General features: G+C 36.2%; 1 protein-coding gene across 1 annotated transcript in view; it reads right to left on the reverse strand.

Annotated features, from left to right (window-relative positions):
- Positions 1-26,090, reverse strand: part of RYR3 (ryanodine receptor 3) — a 681,173-nt gene that overhangs the window by 247,934 nt on the left and 407,149 nt on the right. Inside the window, exons 21-30 of the mRNA XM_043982013.1 lie at positions 25,408-25,512; positions 20,221-20,324; positions 15,341-15,424; positions 13,567-13,726; positions 10,358-10,505; positions 9,324-9,529; positions 8,536-8,710; positions 2,492-2,700; positions 895-1,070; positions 127-163 (exon numbers count right to left, since the gene is read on the reverse strand). Coding sequence (XP_043837948.1) covers positions 127-163; positions 895-1,070; positions 2,492-2,700; positions 8,536-8,710; positions 9,324-9,529; positions 10,358-10,505; positions 13,567-13,726; positions 15,341-15,424; positions 20,221-20,324; positions 25,408-25,512 — 1,404 coding nt within the window. The remainder of the gene's footprint in view (positions 1-126; positions 164-894; positions 1,071-2,491; positions 2,701-8,535; positions 8,711-9,323; positions 9,530-10,357; positions 10,506-13,566; positions 13,727-15,340; positions 15,425-20,220; positions 20,325-25,407; positions 25,513-26,090) is intronic.

Below are 26,090 nucleotides of genomic sequence, written 5' to 3' on the forward strand. Positions count from 1 at the left end.
CTATACATACAAGAATAAACAGAAGGGTTACATGAAATCCTAATATAATGTGTGATTCAATCAAAAAGGTAATATTAAGACAAAGAATCAAATAATGTAAACCTTAACTGAGCAAATATTACTTACTGTTGTTGTATGAGCAACTATTTCTTGAATCTGTTTCCTGAGGGGGAAATAATCATGTTTTAGTTATTTACCGGTTTAGAGATTCTAGTTGATTGACAGCCAGTTGATCTTACTTTAATATTTTGTTAAAATTTAGAAAACTGGAACGTAACTGTTGATAATACTGGTTTGTCCTTGTACTTTGTCCTAAACATGTCACTTCCCATCTTCCCTCTCTCAACTACCTATGGTTTCATAATATCCAGTGTATAATGAGTCAATAAGTCAATTAGCAGCAGTTCTATCAGAAAAATATGTGTGGTTATTAAAAATCTGTACCAGGTGGGGGCAGTATTTCCAATACAGCAAACCAAAGTTAAGCTTAGTTTAATATTGATGTTTTCTGTTCATGTGTGTTTGCACTAGGAATTGTTTCTTAGTTTAGCTAAAAAAATATAGTCTCTGCTGCCCTCCATGAGTTCACAGTATCACAAAAGGGCAAAAGAAATGAAAGACTTACTTAATATTTTTCTCTAAAAAGATAAATGGGATGGTAGAGGTCTGGGAAATAAGTGAGATCAAGAAGGTAGAAATCTCACTGTCAGAGATATATCTTTATATAGTTTTTGATTGATCTTTTTAATTAGACACCTAAAAAAGTCTCTAGAACTTGACAAATATATGCATGCATTTTACTCCCTCCATTTCAACATATAACCATACATATAAATGCACACATATTTTTTTTCTTTTCTCAGCTACTGGAGTGAAGCAAAGGATACATCTTACCTTTTCTGAAAAATATCACTTTCCAAGCCAGTGTTGTGGTGGAAGGAGGAATAGCATTCCACAGGCATGCTTAGGCGACAATAAATCATGTCAGCACTGCTATTCTGTGTGCCAAATGTCTTGTGGGTGACCTTAAGGCACGGTGGGGTATCCATTGTACCATCAATCCTTGTGACCTGAAAACATAATCTTTATAATGGAGCATGTTGGGGTCCTGGGATTTATTTTTTCTCTCCCTTACTCATTCTGAATTTTTCTTGTTTGCTTATAATTAAAAAGAAATGGTGATTCTCCAAATATAATTATTAAAGTCACTGTGACTTTTCACTATTTTATGAATGTCTGATGCAAAGTTTATTTTCTACAGAGCCAACTAAGAAGGAGTAGTTATCTTCAAACTAGAAGCATTCTAGATTATGTTACATAAAAGACTAAATGACACTGGCATTTTAAGTTGGAGCAGGCAGACATAGTAGGAAAAATTTTTATTTTTTATTACTCTTTCATTTGGCTTCTTGTTGTTGTTTGTCTATCCTTCTCAAAGAGGACCATGACAGATGTCGTGAATTACAATGAATTGGATTTAAGTGAGGAAGGGCTGTGCCTCACTTAATCTCTCCTCCAGAACCATTTGGGTCCAGTGGCAAGATAACACTAGACAACTGGAAATGGTCCCAGATGTTTAAGGCAATTGGGTTAAAGCGACTTGCCCAGGGGCACACAACTAGTAAGTGTCTGAGGTGACATTTGAATTCAGGTCCTCCGAACTTCAGGGCCAGTGCTCTATCCACTGCACCACCTAGCTGCTCCTTTAGATCTCATAGAGATTATCTTATAGAGAAGATCTTATAGAGATCTTATGACTTTTTATAGAGATGAACAGATAGCTTCAGAAATCTTATGCACACCGCTACTTATGTGTGCACATCAAATGCAGTTTCATATGGAACACTTATAATCGATAGCACAGTAGAACTGACTTAATTCCCTTCACATTACAAAACTGTGACCAACTTGGGCCAGATGGGTACAACTTAAGGGTATAGTTATACTGGACAGTTAGACTGAATTTCCCTCATTTTAATTTAAATCAACAAATATTCACTGAAAAGCCTACTCTGTTCAAGGTACCATTTTTAGTACTAAGCAGGGAGTTTTGGAATTTTTGGAAGTTCTACATTTTCTAAATAGGGAGAGCTGCAAGAACATGTGAACTTGGGTTTTAAGTATATAACTATAACCATAGAACTAGAACACTCAATCCTGGTATTCCTGTGGGTGATCAATGCTCTTGGTTATTGAATACATCACCACGCTAGAGCAGACTTCGAAGGAAAAGTTTCATAGATATGGGGAATCTTTTCAAGATTGTGCAGTTGCCAACTAAAAAAAAACCACATACCACTGAGTGTTTAAGATATAGCTTTATAGCCCCACACAGAATGCTTATTATTGTTACAAAGGGTAAAAAAGGAAAATGATGAGGAAGAATTATGGTAATATTACATGGTTTTATGCAAGATGCTAGCTGATGACAGGGATTATGGTCTTGCCATATCAGGCTCCACTAGGGCTTCCCTTCAATATGTAATCCTACCTCTATATGAGTGTGATCCTTTGGCACATTGACAAATGTCGGAAGGCGTTTGCTGAACCACATAGCAACATCTCGGTTCATGTTGACAGCAAAAGGTTCAAAGCCCTCCTGGAGGCCACACATAGTGTAATACTTGAAGGTACTGGCATCCATCCCAAGGTTCATACGGCCAATTTGAGACAAACCCAGTGAGCATATGGGGACAAAACCTATGGAACAGTAGAAAGAAGGCCCAATTTAGCCACCACACATTATTCTCTTGAGGCTGATGAGAGAATATAACCTTTCTACATACTTAACAACAATGGAACCCAGGAGGAAGCTGGTGTTTTAGCAACTTAACATTTTTTCCATAACACACAACCAGTGGTTGAGACCAAAATTATTTGGAAAGAACATTTAATTATATGAGTTTCTTAGCAATGAAAACAAAGAAAAGGTAAAAAGATGAAACAATACAGAAGAAAAATGGGTTTCTGCTATTTCTTAGGGGAAAAATTATATAAGGGCTTAGTTAAGTAAAATTTTTTAAAAGCACGAAGTACTAAATTATGGGAGAAGACAAAAAAAAGTTAGGGGAATAGGGTCCTTTTCCCCTAAAGTACTGGTGATATAAATGATGACATCATCACCAATCTACTTCTTTATCTGGCTGTATAGGAAAAAAAGGAGTTAAGGGAAGGTATGGGAAAAATCTTAAAAATCTTCCTTTTCCTTCCTATAGCTATCTGTCTCACAAAGTTAGCTTTTGAATCTTTACCCATACTGAAAATTACCATTAACAAAAGACCAAAGAAATCCAGTCTGTTTAGCTCTCACTTGTGTTCAATCTATAAATCATAATTGTGGCCAAATAAATAGGCCATGAAGGGAAAGAAATAATTATCTGAGCACTGCACTTGAACAATCTAGATGAAAGGTTATGGAACAGGGAGAAAGAGAAGGAATGAAGCAGAGAAAGATGTGGTTTTCTTGGTCTGATGGTTAAAAGAAAATTTATTCTAGGAATACTTAAAGGTAACTTGAAAAAAGGTTACATTTAATAATAAAGACTTTCATTTAGATTAAAAACCAAAATATAGTTTTTCTGGAATAATTCATACAGCATATTCTCCCCAACGCATGCAACCTAGAGTTCAAAATTGAGTCAGATATAGACAAACAAAACACCCCATAGGGTAAGTTGGATACTTTCAGAGATGCATGCATGTATTCTTTCTAGACAACAGGACCATTTAGAAATGGCCAGTGTCAGTAGATTAAGTGGGTGTGTGGGGAAGAGTATTCCCATAAATTTCATAAGCACTCTACATTGTCAGGAGGGCCTGGGTTCTGCCTCTGACCCACACTAGTTGTGTAGGCAGGTCACTTAACCCCTCCAGAGCTACCTAGCAACACTCTAAAGTTACAAATTATAGATGAATTGCACATCTGTATGAGCAGAAGAAAATTTCCGTTGAAAATTTCAGGTGAAATTATTGGCTATACTCAAAACAAAACCCTATCCATATATAACTGTATACCAATGAGTTAATACTGGACTAGGACACATACAGATATTTTGACAGAAGCAGTCACCACAACCAAATCAAAACTACAAGTTTCTGTTAGCTGTGGACAATCCAACTCAAAAAAAGAAAAAAAGCAAACCCAATGGCTTCTCACAGAATATAGTTACAGTATAAGGAGAAATTAGGACCAAAAACAATCCTTTCCTTTATTGTTCACTGATATGAATATGGGTTAAAGGCAGCAGGTGTCAAAAGTAAAGAAGTTTTTCTTAAAGACTCACCAATTACAACTATTAGTATAGTAAAATATTTCTAATTTTTGTATAGCTTACTGGGTGAACCGAGAGCATGATCTTACATGTAATTTCTTTTTTTAAGAAAATTGAGCTTTTCTCAGATTCTTATCTCAGCATGACTGAAAATTAAGTGGAGAATTACATTTTATTAAAGAGAAAATTGGTATGTAAAGAGACAAAAGTACTTAAGTAATGTCATTATATGGATTCCTAACAAAGATGGTGAGAAATATTGGATTTTCTGACATAAACAATATGACAATAAGTCTTCAAGAGATTATGTGAATTCTATATTAATTAATCAGTCAATTAATTAATTTATTCATTCATGAATTATTTTTGGATGAAATAACCTTTTCCCAATTTTAACAATTGTGTCTCTGGAAGTGAAGAAAAGGAACATTACAAAGCAAAATAGTGTAATTCTCAATGATGGCAGTAGAGAGGTAAGACATGACAAAATGTTACATTAGAAAATAAAGAGAAAGAAAATAGCTTGTGGGACATCTCACTGGATGGAGGCATAAGTGCAAGAAGAAGATAAGCCAAACCAGATATCTGATTCAAAGAAGAGATAAAGTAGAATGGGCTCCAGAAAAAAAAGACAAGCCCAGATGAGTATTACAAGAGGCAGGAAGAGAAAGCAATAATGCCAATCCAAGATCATAGAATCTAATGGCTAGGAGAGCTCTTGGAGGCCATCTAGTACAATTAGTATGAAAAGTTATCCTCTTCAATATCTCTGATAAGCAGTCATCCAGTTTCCACTTGAAGAATATCACTGATAGGAATTCACTACTGTACAAGGATACAATCCATTACACTTTTGGAAAATTCTAATTGTTAGGAGTTTTACCCCCTTTTATTTAGCCAAAATATACTTATATGGAAAATAGGGATAAAAATAGCACCTACACTTCAGAATGTCATTGTGAGGATCAAATGAGAAAGTATATGTAAACTTTAAAATGCCATATTGGTTATTATCTCCTTACTTTTATCCTTTCTAATCCAAAAGTCATTTCCCTTAGCAGGGAAAAAAGGAAACAAAATAAGAGTTGAGTACCTCAGCTTTCTCTGTTTTCAGTTATCAGTATCTCATGCATTCTAAGTCATGGTCCTATCTCTTCTTTGATCCTCTTTTTTATCCAAATAGAGCTTTAACAATATTTCTTTATTTTTTTAGTGAGGCAATTGGGGTTAAGTGACTTGCCCAGGGTCACACAGCTAGTAAGTGTTAAGTGTCTGAGGCCGGATTTGAACTCAGGTCCTCCTGACTCCAGGGCCGGTGCTCTATCCACTGCGCCACCTAGCTGCCCCAACAATATTTCTTATTATCCCTGGCTTCCCTCATCAGTCTCATCTCATCCTGAGATTGAGGATTGCTCACTGTTCTATAGGACTATGTTATGATTTTACATTCATCATGTCGCCAGTTCTTCCATCTTCTGTACATAACTTTATAAAATCTATGTTTATGCATACATATAAGCTTCAATGGACAGTTCCCATTGCTCCTCCTCATTGTAACTTCTCCTTAATCACACATGTTAAAGAGGCATGGTCACCCTCCACAAGGTTTCCATACCTGTTTAGCTTTTAAAGTCCTTTGCAACCTGAACTCAACCTATTTTTCCAGCTTCAGTGAACATTCTTCTTCTCTTCCCACCCCTCTCACCCCTACCTGTGCTCAAGACAAGCTGGCTTTCTCTTTGTTCTTCACCCAATTTCCATAGCCTTCTCTCTGATTCTTCACCCATAGCACCCTATCTCCAATTTTCTCTCTGTTCTTCAGCCATGGCTCTTCATCTCCAGCTTTCTCTCTGCTCCATAACCAGAACAACCTATCTCCAGCCTTATCTCTGTTCTTCATTCATGTTTCTACATCTCCAGCTTGCTCTCTGTTCTTCACCCATGACACTCCTTTCCAGTACTGCTGTCTCTATGCATTTGCATTGGCTGTCCCCCAGTCTGAAATGAACTCCTTTATCTCTACTTCATACCTTCCCCACCTTCTTCAAGTTACCCCTTAAACACCAACTACTACACAAAACCTTTTCTGACTCCTCCAACTACTATAGCACTCTCTTCTCCCAAAATACCTTTTATATAACTACTTTGTATTTGTTTGTATTTATTTTCTCTTTTTTCTGTATATCTTATTGTCTTCCCCAATAGAATATGAGCTCTTTATTAGTAGGTTTCTCCCCCTCCCCAATTCCTGTACCCAGCACATAGATGCTGAAAAAAATGTTTGTTGCTTGACTGATTGATTATAAACCAGGAACTAGTTCCTCCCTATTAAGGAGAAAAAGTTCATCAGAGCACTTTTTTGGTTCCTCCACCTTTTTTTGCACTTTTTTTGATTCTTCTACCTTTTGAAAGATGAAGTTATCATTAAGACAAGTCTTGAAGTTATTAGCTGTTCTGCTTTCTCCACATAAGGAGATCCAACAAATATTGAGACAAATGAAGTCTCTCATCATTACTATATCATGTCTCAGTGCCAGGCCTTTCTTAAACTTCCTTCTCATATTCATTTCCTTTTTTTCTGCCCAAGTGATCTAAATTATACAGAAGTCTTCTAGTGATATTCCTTTGAGAATTCTGCCAAGATCCAATAGCTTGAAAACTACATTATCGTTCTCTTTTTTCCCCCAAACCAGTACATTTGTTTTACTCCTTCTTAAAATTTTTTAGAATACTTTATTTTGTAAATCATTAATGGATTTCATTTTCCGATTACATGTAAAGATAGTTTTCAACATTTTTTTTATAAGATTTCTAGTTCCGAATTTTTCTCACTCCCTTGCTTCCCTCCCTCCTCCCCAAGACAGAAAGCAATCTGATATAGGTTATATATGTACAATCACATTGAACATATTTCTGCATTTCTATTCCTTTATTTCTGATGCTCTTCATTCATTTTCATGGTGATTTTCTGTTTGTGGAGGGAACCTGGAGAGCCTAGATATTTTTCATCTCCTCCATCTTCCCAAAATGCATCCACCCCTTCTTTTTATAGTTGAGAAAGTAGAGGCTTAGGGAACTGAAGTGACTTGCAAAAGGTTTCACAGTTATTAACCCTCAGAGACAAAACTTGAACTCATCTCCTCTGACTCCAGTCTATGCTCTTTCCATTGTACCAAGCTAACTTTTTTATATTCATGATCCTTTATACTTTCCTTCAATACTAGGGATAGAACTATATATAGTGGACATCCAGTTAATCATTATTAAATTATACACATTTAGAGCTGGAAAGGTAGTGACATAGACATTCCAATTCATTTATTCTTTTTTTAATCAATAAAGCCCAGAGAGATTAAGTATGTTGCCAAAAGTCACATTACTAAGAAGCAGTGACATGTCTTTTGGCTGTTAGAATAATATTAACTGACCTGACTAATGAGATATAGTCAATTAGTATAAGCTAATTATTCTTTGTTTATTTAAGAATTCCATAAAGTATATTCAAGTCAAAATTACTAAGTAAGTGGTGTTTGGATTTCACAAATGTAGAAATAAATTCTATTTCTTGCCAGGAAACCAACTTCAATCAAACTTTCATATATTATTGCCTCTGATCAACTTATGATCAAAGCATAGATATTGTTAAGACAATGAACTTTTTATAAGCAAATAGTAAACAGGAGAATAATTATGGAATTGACAGTATCACCCCTATTACTGTCATTATCCTGAATTTGATTAATATGTATAGAAAAAGTTTTGGCAAAACATCTTTTGAAGCTCTGATAAGCCAAAGGAAGAGTACAAATCAGGGACTTTTCACGAAACTCATAACTTAAAATATTTATGTCAATGGATACATCACATATTACTGCTATTATTTACTAATATAAATGGCAATTTTTATAAATAATAAAAATAACTATCTACTGAGTTCTAACAGTGTTCTTGGTTCTTCATAAACACAACATAAAGTCTAGTCTTTGCCCTTAGAATATCTATCCTAAAAAAAAAGGAATGGCCAGAAGAAGCCTCAGAAACAGATGACAAAGAGAAATGGCCAGAAAAGAGTAGTCCTAGAAATTTGAGATATTTTGGTTTCCAGAAAAGAAATAGTCCTTTGGGATTATAACATCCTTGGAAGAACAGCAGGGTAAGAGGCTCTTAAAAATGAGAAAGCAAATGCTCAGTCCAACTCTAAATAACACTTACTCATTATTACATTTCATCTACTACTATATAGGGATAGGTTAAAGGGACATACCATTCTCAATTTCATAATCAGCAAAGGCAAGTTCTGAACCTTTATTGGTGATCAATAGTTCCCCATTCAGAGTGAAGATCATTGATGCATCATCTAAGTTAATCATACAGCCAACCACATCTCCTGGTTGCCAGTTGCGCCCAAAATATCCACTCCCTTGATGCCAGCGCTGGCCCTAAGGAAAAATATTAATGAATAGATATGAGAAAAACAGGTTTCTCAGCACTACTCCTATAGTTGGTGAGATGCCCAGACCAATAATATCTATTCTTGATTAGTAGTGGTACATGACTTCCACTGGGCACTCACTTTTCTGCAAAAGAGAAACTGAGGGAATAATGAGCTGAATGATAGCCAACAGGTATAATGACATCTGGATAGGGAGGAGGAACCCAGTTCCCCTGACTCTAAGCCTGCTATAATAATGAAAAGACTACATTTCCCTTTTATGGATATTTATGATGTTTCCATAATATGTACCTTCACCAAAGCTGGGACTAGGATGGAGAAGAAAGCAAAGCTACAGTATTAAAGCTGATGCTATATTCAATGTGGGGCTCTCACACATTCAAAATATCCAACAAAGGAAACATACCCTCTTTGGTCTCTCGTGTAATTGTATAACATAGTCAGTACTAGGAAACATTTAGTTCTTAAATCACAGTATCTAGTTCTTAAGCCACAGATAACCAACTCTTCAATCATTTAAGTTGCTATGAAGTAGTTATATATTTCTGAGGAAGGCCACCTAAAATCAGTAAATGCAGAGTGTCAGTAAATTGACTCACCTTGCTACCTTCAAATACAAAAGCTTGATCATCTGCCCCTAGTTCAATATCAGGCCGACAACCTGGCCTGGCCCAGCCAACACGCATATCTCCTCCTGTCACCACCTCAAATTCAAAATACCACTTTCCAGATTTCACTGCATAAGACTGTTCCACTCGGAAAAATCGTATCTTGTCCACACTGACTTTTTCCATAGTTTGGTCAGCTATGGAAAAGCAAGGAAAGAAACAGGGCAAGGCACAAAGGCCCTTAATCATTAGGTAGTATTCCCTCAAACAACATAAATTATCAGTGACACAACCACAGAATCTAGCTCTCCCACCTCCCAAAACAATTCAAAATTAATTTATCTATAATACGGGGATGACCATAGCATAGTGGTACTCATTATCATTGTTACAGATTTTTAAATATTCCTAGAATTTTATTTGTGGATTAGAGTACCCAGTCACCAAATAAGCTTAAGTCCAAATGAATGGGGCCTAAGAAAAATAAAGTTAGGCTGGACTTATTACTAAGGCTTCTTCCCTAATTGCTCCCAAAACAGTGTCTAGCATATAATAAGTGCTTAATTAATGTTTTTTCATTCATTTCAATTCCCTGAGAGGATCCAGTCATAAGAGAATAATACATTGTGACATGTATTATAAGCACCTCTCAAAGAGTAATCTACTTAATATTATTCTTTCTAATTCTGTTTTAATACAATAAAAATTTTCTATAGCAATATATTTAGCTACTATAAATCTATTCTTGGTCCTTTTTGCTTTGTTTTTTAATGTCAACTCAACAAATTTTTATTAAACACATAATACTTGCCAGAGACATATGCTGGGTTGGGCATATGAAGGAGCTTAAACATACATATGTACATATATACATACACACATACATGCACACATACATTTATATGGCATTCTGAAGAGTACACTAACCACATTAACTTATATGTTAGGCCTATGATTTGACATTTATTTTCTTTAAAAAGGACTTCCTCATATTGGAGCTAGGATGAATACTTTGATCTCAATACCTAATTCTTGGTCTGATGGCTCAACATTATATCCATAACCAATAAATGTTCGAACTGCTTCACGGAGACTGTCTCTGTTTGATTTCTTTGTCCGTTCGTCTAGTAATGCATATGGTACCAAGCGAGGATTCCTTTTATTCTTCAGATCCTAAGTGAAGCCATAAAGAAAGAAATGCAGAAAATCCAGTTAACTTTTATACATAGGACATTACTTGCATGCATGCATGTGCACACGTGCACACACACACATATACCCTCCTAGCTATAGCTCTGGCCTTCCAGAAGGCTCATGTAAAGCTATCACTTTTCAAGTGGTTGTTGGCAGAATTTCTTAGGTTTTCAAAGAAAGTATTTATTTGAAAATTTACTTCAGGATAACTGATATGCAAAAATTTTCATTAGTGAAGCTACATTTACTAGAGTCAGGCAACAAAATGAAATGGCACAAAATTATCTGCATCCTTCTATGTACAAAGCAGGGTAGATGTAGTTTCAATTAACTTTCATTTTAGAATAAAAACTCATTCCCTCCCTTAAATTGTAATAGCTTGTTTACAACAGCTCCTTAACACATACCCAGTTCAACAAAGAGATATATCAGTAAAGTGGCCACAAGGGGTACACTTCAGTGCAGTGAGTACATACATTAACTATGTTTTCCTCCAATTCTGTAGAAGTGATGATGTGGAAAAATGGTGACAACTACTGTGCAGTGTCAAACCACAACAGAATGACATGTGCTCTATTATGTATTGAACTGTCACAGAACCCATGGCTGTGTTTCTTGTCCTCTACATATTTGCAGGATGTTAGGGGCATAGGTGAGAATTCATTCATTTCAATAATGAGAACAGATTGGGAAGAAGATTCAAGGAAGGTGTATCGACCTTTAGGGAAGCAGGTAAATTTACCTGTTTGTCTATCCATCTGCTAAGAGACTCATGCATGGAGGGTCAAGGGATTGAGGAAGGAAAGAACAGAGAGGGGATGAACTAGTGCCCTGGAGTTAGCTGCTTTTCTTCAGGGTGGTGTCTTATTCAGTTGAATCAGTCTCTCTATCCTCTGTGTTCTTATGGGGCACAACAAGCCATATCAGTCAGCCCCAGAAATACTGTAGCTCTGTGCCTTTGGTTGATTTAAACAACTAACTAAGCTAACTTATTCCATGGTGCAACAAAACATGTGGAATGATAACATGCTGTCAAGGCAAAACACACTTAAAATAAATCAGACATAACTAAGACAAAAACCCCCCCACTATCTTTTTTAGGAAAGTCACGTTAGAATTGTGCCTGGAAGAAATGACAAGATGACCATCAAAGGTTCTCTTCAACCTATGAATAATGAATTAATTCAGCTATGACATTTTGATAGATATTCACATTTTTCAAACAGCTGGTTCTTCATTCCCTTTGCTAGAATCTCATACAGATCATGCATTCTAACATAGGTGTCCCTCAGGGTTCTGTTCTGGGCCCTCATCTCACCTACCTCTATACTACTTCATTTGGTGATCTCATCAGATACCATAGATTTAATGACCATCTCTGTACTAATGATTCTCAATGGTACATATCCTGTCCTAACCTTTTTGCTTATCTCCAATTTCACATGTACACCTACCTTTCAAATATGTTAAACTGGATGTCCAGTAGACATCTTAACCTCAATGTCCAAAATGGAACTTATCTTTCCGCCACATCCTATTTCTCATTTTACTTCCCTATTACTGTTGAAGGCAACATCATTCCAGTCCCTCAGGCTCCCAACCTATGTGACTCTTTACTACTGCTCCCACCCCCAAACCCTTCCATATCTAATTAGTTGGCAAGATTTTGCCCTTGCAACATCTCTTGAATATACCTGTTTCTCCTCTAACAATGTCATCACTTCAATTCAGGCCCTCAACTGCTCACATCTAGACTACTGAAATATCCTGCCGATAGACCTGCTTATCTCAAGTTTCTCCCTACTCTTACCTATCTTTCATTGAGCCAACAAAGTGATTTTCCTAATGCACAGGTCTGACTATATCAACCATATGTCCTGCCCCTCCCCCCACTCTATAAACTTTAGTAGTTCCCTATCACTTACACGATGGAATGCAAAATTCTCTGTTTGACATTCAAAACCCTTCTTTTTTATGGGGGAGAGGACTGGGCAATGGGGTTTAAGTGACTTGCCCAGGATCACACAGCTAGTAAGTGTCAAGTGTTTGGGGCTGGATTTGAACTCAGGTCCTCCTGAATCCAGGGCTGGTGCTTTATCCACTGCACCACTTAGCTGCCTCCTAAAGCCCTTCTTAACCTAGCTTCCTTCATTTTCTCTGGCTGTCCCCCACGCCAGGAATGCTCTGCTTTTTTTATCTCCACCTACTGACTTCCCTGGCTTGCATCAAGTCCCAACTAGAATTTTATCTTCTATGGAAAGCTTTTGTGAGAAATGATCATTAATAACTGATATCTTGGGGAGATTTAGAGCTTCCCTTCCTCCAAAGCCCTTACTTTTAGAGATGCTCTGTCTTCTTGATTATAGGATTGCATTGAATCTCTTCATTTTGGTCAGACCCATCCCAAGCTTGCAAGGTATCTAGGATGGGGTAACTCATTGTGTTCTCCTCAAGCTTGGATGGAGACAGATCCATTTGTCTAGATAGGAAGGCCTCTTTGTCTAGGAAGGGGTCACTTAGTCCAGCCATTGAAAAGGGTATACATTCTTTGAATTGATAGTCCAAGGCTGGGGGTGGTCTGGTATAGCCCTTCACTGCAATATAGATTATCTCCAATTACATTAACCAATTAGATTTTATTGCTGTTTGATGAATCACCTATAGTTTCAAGGGTATATAATCTGTGAGCCCTGCTACCATGACTTTGGTCTGAGAGAGAATGCCAAATGACCATACTTTTATTAATAACCAGCAGCCTTATTAATAAAATGATTAAATTACCCAGAAATTGTCTCTCAAATTTTTAATCTTCACACCTTTCCTAACCCCTCTTAATTCTAGTGCTTTTTTCTTTTAGTTATTTCCTATTTATCCTATATCTATATATCTTGTTTGTTTATGTTTATTTGCTTGTTATCTCCCTCATTAGATTATGCTACATGAGATCAGGAATTATCTTTTATCCCATTTTTATCCCCAACATTTAGCAACAGTGCCTGGCAAACAGGTCCTTAAAATTTACTGACTACTGACTTCTCACCTGTTGAATGCCATAGGTCCATCCTTGCTTTATTCTGTCCTTTGCCCAAACATTGTGTGCATTCTCTGCAAGTTTATCAACTAAAATTTCTTGAGGAGGCAATAGCTTCACATCAGACAGATCCAAAGGGGCAGGCTTATAGCCATTTGACATCATATAGCTAAAAGTCAAGGTAAATGCAAAAACAGCACAATTAAGAATATTTTTAGTGGACTCACATGGCTCTCCAAATCCAATCTAGCTCATGGTTAGAGCACTGTGCTAGTAAGGCCAAAATCACAGGCTCCATTTTAGTTCAGGATAAGTAGTTTTGATACATATATACTGAGGGCATAAGCTTTCACCTAATTGCCAGTCATATCATAAATTTGTCACAAAGGGAATATAAGGAATATGAATGAATTAGGCTAAACACATTCCTACTATTGGGAAAAAATCAACCATTCAAAAGTTTAAGCTTTAAAGATGGTAAGCCAAGGGTATCATCTATACATACTACAGGTGGTATTATTATTCAAAATTTTTTATCCAATGTCAAAAAATAACAAATTTCAGAAAAATTGTCAAAGGACCAATTGGGTTCTTATAAGACAGTATTAATGAGCACAGAATGGTCATATGATTTCAAACTCCTACTGTTTCCTTTGTCAGTTATCTTATTACTCCAGTAACTAAAACTGATAGAATCAAAGAATTTTTGGACTAAAGGGGAATTAAAGATCATTTAGTTCAACCTCTTAATTTCATAGATGAAGAAGCTGAAGTGAAGTTCAAACCAATTAAAAAAAATTAGGTGCTCCTGTGGGCAAAGTACTATACAAGCTACTGGGAGTACAAAGATGAACAAAAAAGGTAGTTCATGGTAGAGCCTCAGAGGGTTAAGAATTTAATTCTCCTCATACCTTGTCCAATGCTCTATTTACATGGCAACTTTTGGATAGGAAGCCATGAGGAGACTGCTGGAGACATGAATTGTGATTTGAGGCCAATCCTGAGTCATAATGAACGTAACATTGGAAAGAACTGATATCAGTCTTTGGATATTAGAAATTAGGCCCTGAGTGAAACTTCATTTCCAATTCCTCACTTCCAATCCCAATTCCAATCTACCACAGAGGTAAGGGGATCAGGACGGTGTGAAAGCTCTGAAGTGATATGATAAGGGAGAGTATAAGAAGAATTTCATAGAATTGGGCACAGGAATGAAATTGCTAATGCTCTCAGCCTATAACTAAAGATGATCCCCAGGTATGTATTTTATGTGTGTCTAAGTGTTTAGGAATGTTAATCTCTCTGAGTAGAGGACATGAACAGTGAATACGTAAATTCATGGAGTCAAATTGAATGTTGGTAAGCTTAAATATATCCAGAAAATATTTGTGAAGCTGGACTAGTACCCAGAAAATTGATAACTTAGCACGGCTAGCAACCATTTTCAAGGCACCACTTCATAGATGTAATTCTTACAAGCCAAACCAAACATCCTGATCTAGAATGCCTGTTCCTCCTGGTTAAAAGTCAAGGACAATGGAAAATATGCTGATGTGAGGGAGGAATGGGAAGAAAGGAAAGTCTTAGAGCACTTGTTAGAAAATACCTTACTTAGAGTTATAACATGGCCAAATTCATTGAAGTCAACCCAATAATCTACTGGACCTACTACTATGCCTGATATCTATCTGCATTATCAGCTTCCGTAATGTATTCTTCCCATGTCACTGGCCTTAAAATGCAGGTTACAACCAAAGCATTGAAGTAATTAAAAACTACCTACTTTTTGGGAAGTTTTACTTTCTTGAGATCTTCCTCAGCAGCCAGATTAACATGAACAATGTGGCATCCCAGGGCTAGAAGGGTTCTGTGACATTCAAAAACACATACAATGAATAGAAATAAATAAAAGAAACGATAATATCTTGGATTTACTCCTACTTATATATTGGATAAATTGCCTGCCTGCTCAGTGTTTGTATAATTTCACTGGACATCTTCTTCTTAACTCTTTACATTCTCTCTCTTGGGGAATCTCATCAACTACCATGAGTTCAAATATCATCTACAGGTAGGTGATTTCCAAGTATACATATATGCATGCACATATATGCATGATCCCTAACTTATCAATGGGTTATGTTCCAAATGTTCATATGTATAATGGGTATGTATAATATATGTATATAAGAATATCCCACATATGTATATATGAGTACATGCATATAACATAAACATACGTATACATTTACACACATGTACACACATACACACATGAATAATGTCTCCCCACCCTCCATATCTCTCTCTTTAGCCCTACTTCTATATTATCAACTGACATGTCCACCACCTGGATATCCTGTAGGTATCTAAAACTCAACATGTCCAAAATTGAACTCATTATTTGTCCCCTATCGTACCTCCCCAGAAAAGCCAAAAAACTGCTAATTTGCTTATTTCTGTCAAGGGAATCAGTATCCTTCCAGTTACCAAGGATTGCATTCTCAGAGTGATACTCAATCTTCATTTGCTCTCATCCCCAATATATAATCAGTGGGCAAGTCTACTTCCACATCTTCTCTTACATTTGCCCTATTCTCTTCTTTCACATATTCAGTATCTTCAGTTCAGGTCCTCATTATTTTTTTCTGCTATTAAAAACCTTTCTAATTGGTCTCTCTGCTTCTAGTCAATCCCTTCCCTAATATATCCTCCAAACAGACTCCAAATTCATAATTCTAAAATCTAGGTTTGACCATGTCAGCTCGAGAAGCTTCCTATTACCTCTAGGATAAAATCCAAACTCATTTTTTGGGCAAACTATTCACAATATGGCTTCATTATCTTTAGAATGCTTTCACATTGCTTTTTTGGTATACAGTAAGCACTAAAATACTCTTAACCAATATAATCTATATTCTAGCCAAACTAGCCTACTTTATATTCCCTGTATAAGATATTCCATCTCTTGCCTCTATAACTTTGCACGGGTTATCCCTGATTCCTGAAACACTGTCCCTTTTTGCCTCCAACTCTTAAATCTTTTAGCTCCCTTTCAAATCTCAGCTCAAGTGCCACCTCCTATAGCATTCATTTCCTGATTATATAAAAATATTAGTACTTTCCTTTATGTCACCCCAGAAAAATTACTTTGGTTCAGTTTGCATACATTGTTGTATTTACTTATCTGTGTGCATGTTGTTCCTCACTCCCCAGAAGAATGTAACCTCCTTAAGGGTAGAACTATTTAATTTTTGTTACTGATTACCCAGCATCTAGCATACTACTTGGGAAATATAGACATTTAACTAATGTTTGCTGAACTGAGAATATCACTCTACTCACCATTAAAGAAAACTATGTTAAAAGTTCTTAATAATAATATCAATAGTTCTAGGTCCTAATGTTCCTCTAATTTTAGTTTCATTTCCCTCTTCTCTGGAACCACAGCTAAAACAGATACATTTGCTTCTCACTTTAAACCCCTTAGATGCTAATCAAAGATCTGCCCTTGGCCCTCTTCTCTTCTCTCACTACACGTTTTTGTAAATCTTGGCCACAATTACCATTTCTACACAGATAACTTCCAGATTTTTGTTCTGACCACCATTCTGGTCTCTCCAACTGCATGTCACATTGGTACCTCAACATGTAACAAACTAAGTTCACTATTTCTTTCTCTAGGATCACCACTGACTTATGTTCCTATAATACTAGGGATACCTTTGAATTTTCTCTTTCCTTTGCCTTTAATAAGTAATTCAATCAACCACCAGCTCTTGTCAATTCCACCTATACAGATTCTTACATCTAGTCCTGTTCATATTCTTATGACTAGCTGCCTAGTTTACTATAGTAGCCTCCTTAATAGTTTTCCTACCTCTACTTTTTTTCTTCTTCAAACACTTTACATTTTTGCCAGAACAATGTTTTGTTTTGGGTTTTTTTTGCATAGATCTGGTTATTTCTCTTCTCAAATATTTTCAGAGACTCCCTATTGCCACCACGAGGTACTTATTGTGTAGCAGGAACATTATTAACAAAAGGAGTTTTAGAAAAGAGAGCAAAGTCTAGACTGGAGTCACTAGAGAAGATTTCACAGAGATAGGACTTGAGCTGAACTGTGAAAGATATGGAGGAATTTGAGTTATGTTGTATGACATTCAAGGCAATTTGTAACCTGACATCAAATCAGCTTTCCAATCTTATATTTCTCTTTTGTATGTGATCTACATATTAGCCATATGAGCCAACTCTATTGTTCCTAAATTTACAATGAATTCTTATACCTTTCTGTCTTTGTGTGTGCTAATATACTGGCACTGCCTCCCACTCTTTTCTTTTACTTGTCAAATGCTTTACTTGTCTTTTCTTTTCTTTTCTTTTTTGCGGGGCAATGGGGGTTAAGTGACTTGCCCAGGGTCACACAGCTAGTAAGTGTCAAGTGTCTGAGGCCAGATTTGAACTCAGGTACTCCTGAATCCAGGGCCGGTGCTTTATCCACTGCACCACCTAGCTGCCCCCTTTACTTGTCTTTTAAAGCCTAACTAAAATGCCATGTCCTTGGGGAATTGTTTTCTAATCCTCAACTGGCAACAATCTTTCCCTTCAACTCACATAAGAGCTTAAAAAAATTCTTGAATTTACTTGTTAGATAATATTGTGTATTATCTGTTTTGATACCAAGGCTGTTAGCTCAAAGACAATGAGCTTGTCCTATCAAGACTCCATGTCTCCTACACACATTGTTTTATACATAATTGGCACTTAATCAATGATGGCTGATTAGCTGCACATGACAATCATTATCAAAATAACAGTATAGCTTATTTTTTGGAGCATTTATGCTCCTGATGACTCAAATACCAAGTACGTAGTGAGTATTTACTACCTGTCAGGACTGTGTCAGTCTCTTTGATCTATAAAAGAACTACCCTGAAGAAGTTTGTAATCATGAATCAAGTATTACAAAAGTCATTGTAACATATGATCATTTATATATAGTGAAAAAAATTAAGCACCAAATTATACATTCCAGAGAAGTGGAAATCAGGAGAATACATAGTGAAGTACTTGTTGGATAGGAGAGGCACAAAATACAAAAGTTAGGGTACAAGTACAAAAGGAGTTAGAGAAGAGAGAGCTAAGCCTGTGCTGAAGTGATTAGGAAAGATGCCACTTTGAAGTAGGACTTAAGCTGCACTGTGAAAGGTAAGAAAAATATAAATAGGTAAAGGAGATTAAAGAATATAATGGAGGCAGCAAGGTGGCACAGTGGATAAAGCACCAGCCCTGGATACGGGAGGACCTGATTTCAAATCTGGCCTTAGACACTTGACACTTAATAGCCGTGTGACCCTGGGCAAGTCACTTAACCCTAATTGCCTCAGCCCCCCCCCCCAAAAGAATATAATCTTTGTGTTTGTGAGATTTTTGTAAAGTGCACAGTATTTTCTATGGACTGTTAAATTTGTAAATGTTTAATTTATATTTTTGATTGATCTCTGGAAACAAGTGGGTGTTTCCTAATACTTTTCCTGCTGCCTTCTAACTTTCCCCATAAACAATCTAACTGAAGAAATATTCATTATGTTCTGGGCATACAAAAACGATATATTGACATTCTCTGTCCTCAAGGAATTTGCCATTTAGTAAGGGGATAAGAGTCAGTAAGTAATAAGCATTTTTTATGCACTGGCCATGTGCCAAGCACCAAAGTGCTGGGGGATAAAAAGTAAGGCAACCACCCCCCAAAAATCCCCCAAATCCTATAAAACTCAACCAGTGTTTGCTCTTGAGGAGTCTACTGTTTAAAGAGGGAGACAACAAATAAGTAAACTATGTAGAAACAAGATGTATATAGGATAAATTGGAGATAATCAGCAGAGAGACTATGATAAAAAGATATACAAATAGATATTAGAATGTGAAAAATACACTAGAAAATGCCAAATGGAGAAATAAGACTGAACAGGGATAGTTCTCTTCTAATCAAGGAAGGGAATCAGGAAAGGTTTCATGAGAAGTGCCATGAGTCGAATCTTGAGAATTTTTAAGAGATGAGGTTGGTGGGTGGTTGTAGGGAGGAGGAGAAATTTCAGATATAGGTAATGGAAAATATATGGCAGTGGGAGTGGGAGTGGGTGGCCCAAATAAGTCAGGTGAGTGCAGTTTCTCTGGAATACTGAGTGAAAGGCAGCAGTGTGAAATAATGCTAAAATAAGAGAAGTGGAAATTTGATTGTCAGGTGCCTTAATTGCTAATATAAGGAGCTTTTAAAAAAATTCTGTAGTTCATGGGGAAGCACTGAAAGTCTTTAAGAAGGAAAATAACCTTATTAGAAACATTTGGCAGTGGTCTGAAGGATATGAGAGAGAAGTTGGACTAGAGTAGGAAGATCAACAGTAGGTGAGGAAAGGAGGGGTTGGATGTAACAGATGTACTCAAAAGGACTTTCTTCATTGGAACTGGAGAAAATTCTAGTTTAAAGGGCCTAAAATATAATGTATTATATTATAAATTATCATCTTTACCTTTCCCCCACCCCCAATTCCTCAATATTTGTTTTCTTAGATTGGTACATACATACCTATAATACTTGACTACATGTCACTAAATTATTCACACTTGTGAAATCTTAATTCAATTTAGTTTAAAGCTCACTTTAAAGTTTCTGTTGACATTTGCAGGTTATAATTCTTCTCAGTTTCAGGTAGCTTTGAAAATTCTACAAGACAGGGGTGTTGCCTTTTGTTGTCATCCCGCATCTATATGACACCATTAAAAAATAACAATACGAATCAATTACAACTTGGCCAAAAGTTTAAAAAAAGATAAAAGGTAAAATACATATCAGAAATCTTGAGCGAGGTTATTTGGGAAAAGCTACGTGATACTCTCTCTAGTCATTTTTGACTCCTTTCCATCACCACACAGATCAAATCAGTTATTGTGTTCTGTTGAATATGCCCTCCCAACATCTTTCACAGCTGTCCCCTTCTATCATTTTACTTTTTTAACATGCTATTTCAGGACTATATCACCTCTTATCTACTGTAATAGTCTCACTAGTTTCTGCAATTCATCCTTAGGCATATTACTTTGGCAATTATGTAAGACAAAGATCTGACCTTAATTAAAGAACAAACAAACAAATAAACAAAAAACCACTTTATTTACTTTGTATTGTTTCTAGGATAAAATGCAAACTCCTTGGCCTGAATTTAAGGTTCTTCACAATCTGGATGAAACTTACCTTTCCAGACTTATTTCACATTACTCCCCTTCAAATACACTATGTTTCACCCAAAATAGAGTATCCTGAACTTTATGTGTTAGCTTTTACATTGCTATATTTTCTGCTTTTTTTTCAATGCATTTTCTCCAGTCTCAGTTCAGGTAATACCTTCTCTGTGAAGTACTCTCCTAATTGCTTCAGGGGAGTGTGCTTTTTTTTCGTCAAATTTTGCAATAATATTTCAGTGGATTTCTCCTGGGGAGGAGGGAACCTCCCACTCCATTATACCCTATATTACACACACATATCCCCCCAGACTATAAAGGAAGGGGGCTTGTGTCATTTTATATTTTAATCTACAATGACTTTAACAAGTAGGTCCTTTATATTTGTGGAATTGAAGAATAAATAGTCACTAACTAATCAATAGACTGTGTTCAAAATATTCATCTTTAAACTGCTTGTTTGGAATTCAGAATGAATTTTATTTTCCATAAAATAGGCTCTCAAGGGGGCAGCTAGGTGGTGCAATGGATAAAGCACTGGCCCTGGATTCAGGAGTACCTGAGTTCAAATCCGGCCAAAGAGACTTGACACTTACTAGCTGTGTGACCCTGGGCAAGTCACTTAACCCTCATTGCCCCACAAAAAAAAACAAAAAACAAACAAAAAAAAACCAGTCTCTAAAGCCAGCTAAAGAAATCTTACTTTGAAGGGGCCATATGGCATTGATGATGGTCCAACTAGATTTAAAGTTAAGTAGAACTAAGTTCAAATCCCTCCACCAAGACCTGCTGTCCAAGGAAAAGTCATTGAACCTCCCTCAGCCTCAGTTTTCTCATTTGTACAAATGGGAAAATAATCCTATAGTAGATAGTTCACCTGATTGTGGTGAGGCTTAAACAATTATGTATATAAAATGTTTTGTAAACCTTAAAATGTTATGTAAATGTTAATTATTAATATTATTTAACCTATAATATACTTAAAATATACTCCACCAAATTCTACTCTGATGCCTAACACGATGATAACATGTTCAATACTCTGAGCATAGAAATGATAATAGACTATGTCTGTCATCCAATGACCAACCTAGTAAAGTATGGAGAGGCTGGCTTATCATCAACAAAAAGTAGCCTCTGGCTGATTTTTTGTTTGGTCAGAAGTACTTCTAAGGATCATGTACTAAGATGCCAAGATCATGGAGTAAAGGGTGGAACCTGCCTGAGCTCTCCCAAATTCCTTTCCAAATAAGATTAAAATAACCATCAAAATGAATTTGGAAGCAAAAGAATAAACTAAAGGATGAGGTAAAACAATTCTATAGCTCAGGAAAATTTAGAAGGTTGGGGGGAAAAAAGGACTGTCTCACTGGGGTGAGAGTGAAGCACAGATCAGCACAGGATCCCAGCAAGCCAGGAGCAGGCCTTCTTAGCTCACAGGACAGTAAAGGGGTCAAACAACTGGTCAGAAGGAGATTATAAGAGACTCTTTGCTGGCCCTAGGAACATTAACCATATACAGATCCAGGTCAAAATCCTAGGATGAGGAGGGGCACTATCAGGAAGAGGTACTGACAGATAAGAGCACAGATTAGGAGAGCAATGATCACCTCTCCTTAGATCATACCACCTAGGAAGAACAAAAAACCCTACAGACCCTCAAAACTAACTCTAAAACAGTAGCACAAAAAACCTGAAGCTCTCCAACCCAGGAGCAAAGCCCAACTTTAATATGAAGTTAAAAGTCAAGAAATAGACTGGAAAAATGAGCAAACAAAACAAAAGGAATCTTACCAAAGAAAGTTATTACTATGTTGACAGGGAAAATCAAAACACGAAATCAGAAGAAAAGAAAATTAAAGCAGCTACATGCAAAAGCTTCAAAGAAAAATGTGCATTGGTCTCAGGCCCCAAAAGAAATCCTGAAAGAGCTCCAAAAGAATTTTAAACATCAAATAAGAAAGGTAGAGGGAAAATTGGGGGAAGAAATGAGAGTAATGTAAGAAAACCATGAAAAAAGAGTCAACAGGTTGGGAAAGGAGGCACAAAAAATACTGAAGAAAACAACACCTTAAAAAAACAGAATAGGCCAAAAGGTAAAAGATATGAAAATCCATTTAAGAGAACTCCTTAAAAAATAAAATTGGACAAATGGAAGAGGGGGTACAAAAACACACTTAAGGAATCAATTCCTTAAAAACTAGAATTGGGCAGGTAGAAGCTAATGACTCCATGAGACATCAAGAAACAAAATAAAAAGAAGAAAAAATAGAAAATGTGGAATAGCTCACTGGAAAAAAAAAACTGACCCAAAAATAGATCCAGGATAGATAATTGAAAAATTATTGGACTACCTGGAAGCCATGATAAAAAAATAAAAAATTAAAAAGAGCCTGCACATCATATTTCAAGAAATTGTCAAGGAAAACTTTCATAATATCTTAGATCCAGAGGGTAAAATAGAAATTGAAAGAATCCAGCAATAAACTTCTCCAGAATGAAAACTCCCAGGAATGCTATTGCCAAATTCCAGGCACCCAGGTCAAGGACAAAATTTTGCAAACAGCCAGAAAGAAACAATTCAAATATCATAGAGCCACAGTTAGGATCACAGAAAATTTAGCAGCCTCCACATTAAAGCAGCAGAGGGTCTGGAATGTGATATTACAGAAGGCAAAGAAGCTAGGATTATAACCAAGAATCACCTACTCCGCAAAACTGAGTGTAATCCTTCAGGTAAAAAAATTGGATATTTAATGAAATAGAGGACTTTCAAGCATTCCTAATGAAAAGGCCATAGCTGAATAGAAAATCTGACTTTTAAATATAAGACTCAAGAGAAGAATAAAAAAGTAAACAGAAAGAGACATCATAAGGGATTAAATAAGGTTAAATTCTTTACATTCCTACATGGGAAGTTTATATGGTAACTCATAAGAACTTTATCATTATGGCAGTTAGCAGTATATACATAGACAGAGCACAGGGATGTGAGTTGACTATGAAGGGATATCCAAAAAAACTAAATTAAGGGGTCAGAAAGAGATATGCTCTGGGAGAAAGGAGAAAGGAGAAGGGAGAGGTAGAATAAGATAAGTTATCTAGCATAAAAGAGGTTTGAAAGAGCTTTTACAGTGAAGGGAAAGATTAGTCAGGGTGGCAAGCAATGCTTGAACCTTACTTTCACTGGAATTAGCTCAAAGAGATAATAACATACATATTCAGTTGGGTAAAAATCTATCTTACCCTACAGGGAAGAGGGGAAAAAAAGAAGGTGAGGGAGTGCTGATAGAAGGAGGACAGACTGCAGGAGGCAGTGGTCAGAAGCAAATCACGTTTGAGGAGGGACAGCATGAAAGGAGAAAGAGAGAAGGATAAATGGGAAAAACATAGGATGGAGGTTGTCTTTTGTTGTCAAAGAGGATCAAAATGACATCACTATGTTGGAGTTAAGGTACAGTATATTTGACTGTAGCTGATGAGACCAATATGAGCTATTAGTGAGCTTCAGAACTTATCTAATCTTTCAGACAAGACCTATAACAAACTTCCCTCCAAATCAATCTCTTTATTAACTTTTTAGTTTTGAATCTTCTTTAAAAAGTTTTCTAGAGAAGGAGATCCTATAGACTACTTTAGTCATCTACTTATCTCACTGGATTATCAGAAAACAACTAAACTTCTAAAAAGTGTAATTCCCTTCTCTTTAGTTTTTAATAATAGTAACAACTCACATTCATATACTGCTTTAAGGTTTGCAAAGTGCTTTCCATGTAGATAGGTGCTATTATTCTCCACATTTTACAAATTTTGAAATTGAGGCTCAGAGAAGTTAAATGGCTCACACATCTAGGAATTCTCAGAGACTGAATGTGAAACTACATCTCACTGACTCAAAGTTCAATGCTCTATTCACTATACCTACATATAAAGATGTTCATATATAAAGGGTATTTATAAAGAGAAATAACAATCTACAATTAAAAAAATATCAGTCTCACATAAATCCAAAACAAAATCTGAGAAGTAGGTCAGCAAAATGCTCTCCTTATTATATAGAAGGCAGCCCTCTAAAATGAACAATTCCTCAGTGATTCCCAAACTTTTTCACAGTGGTAGAGTCCTTCAGTTAAAATAAAACTTTGGCAGAACACTCAGAGTAAAATTATCCAAAATCACTATTTTAGTGCATATTAACAAATAATACAAGGCTCATTAAAAAACCAAACACTTGAGAGATGGTGGGTGGCGCTTTCTGGGTTCTTTGCAGTGCAATTTGAGAAAGACTGCTGTAAGTCTCAAGCCAGATCAAATCATGGAAACTTGAAATATTCATGTATTAAACATGAAAACATTTTGTTCAAGGAAAAATTAAATATGGGGTGAAATAATCTTTCAAGCCTCTAAAAGAATAAAGATGTAATTAATACTTAGTAAAATTATGAGTGTGCAGAAAAAAATGAAGGCTCCTACTGAACAGAAACAAGGCTAGTGGCGAGAAAGAATAACCACATTTCTCTTCCTCCTCATCCTATCATTCTTAGAATTTCTCCTTTATGCAGATAAAGCATCTCAACCATCTGTAGGCTAATCATAGTCATTACATACCTTGCCAAAGGTCCATCCTAGTTCTATTTTATTCATTCCCCATAGCTCATGAATATTTTCAGCCAGTCTATCTCGGATCTTTTCTAGATGGGGAGGCAAAACAATCTATAGGGAAAGGAAAGAAGTAAAAAAAAAAAAGTGAGAGTTGATTACCATAAATTAAGTGTAAGAAATTTCAAGTCCTAGAATTTACTATATCCACCATCACACCTTCCTTATTTAAGCCAAATTCCCATCCCAAGAGACCATATAAGAGAGAATGTAGGTCTTAAGATAGAACAGAGGAAACAGTTTATAATGACTATCAAATGAATGAATATATGTGAAACTGCTTTGAAATTAAAAGGCAGAAGAGATTAGGAAGGAGTACATACCAGGAATAAGGAATGTTTTGGGAGGAAGCACAGAAGAAGGCAGGAGATGAAATGTCAAGTTTGGGGAATATATAGTAGTTCAGTTTGTTTGTAATAGTATGTGAAGAAGAGTAATGTGAAACGATTATTTCCTTATTCAAAACTTGTAAATTGGGGTTGGCTAGGTGGCGCAGTGGATAAAGCACCAGCCTTGGATTCAGGAGTTCCTGAGTTCAAATCTGGCCTCAGACACTTGACACTTACCGGCTGTGTGACCCTGGGCAAGTCACTTAACCCCCATTGCCCCGCAAAAAAACCAAAAAACAAAAA

This window comes from Dromiciops gliroides, chromosome 2 (genome assembly GCF_019393635.1).
Source record: "Dromiciops gliroides isolate mDroGli1 chromosome 2, mDroGli1.pri, whole genome shotgun sequence".
NCBI lineage: Eukaryota > Metazoa > Chordata > Mammalia > Microbiotheria > Microbiotheriidae > Dromiciops > Dromiciops gliroides.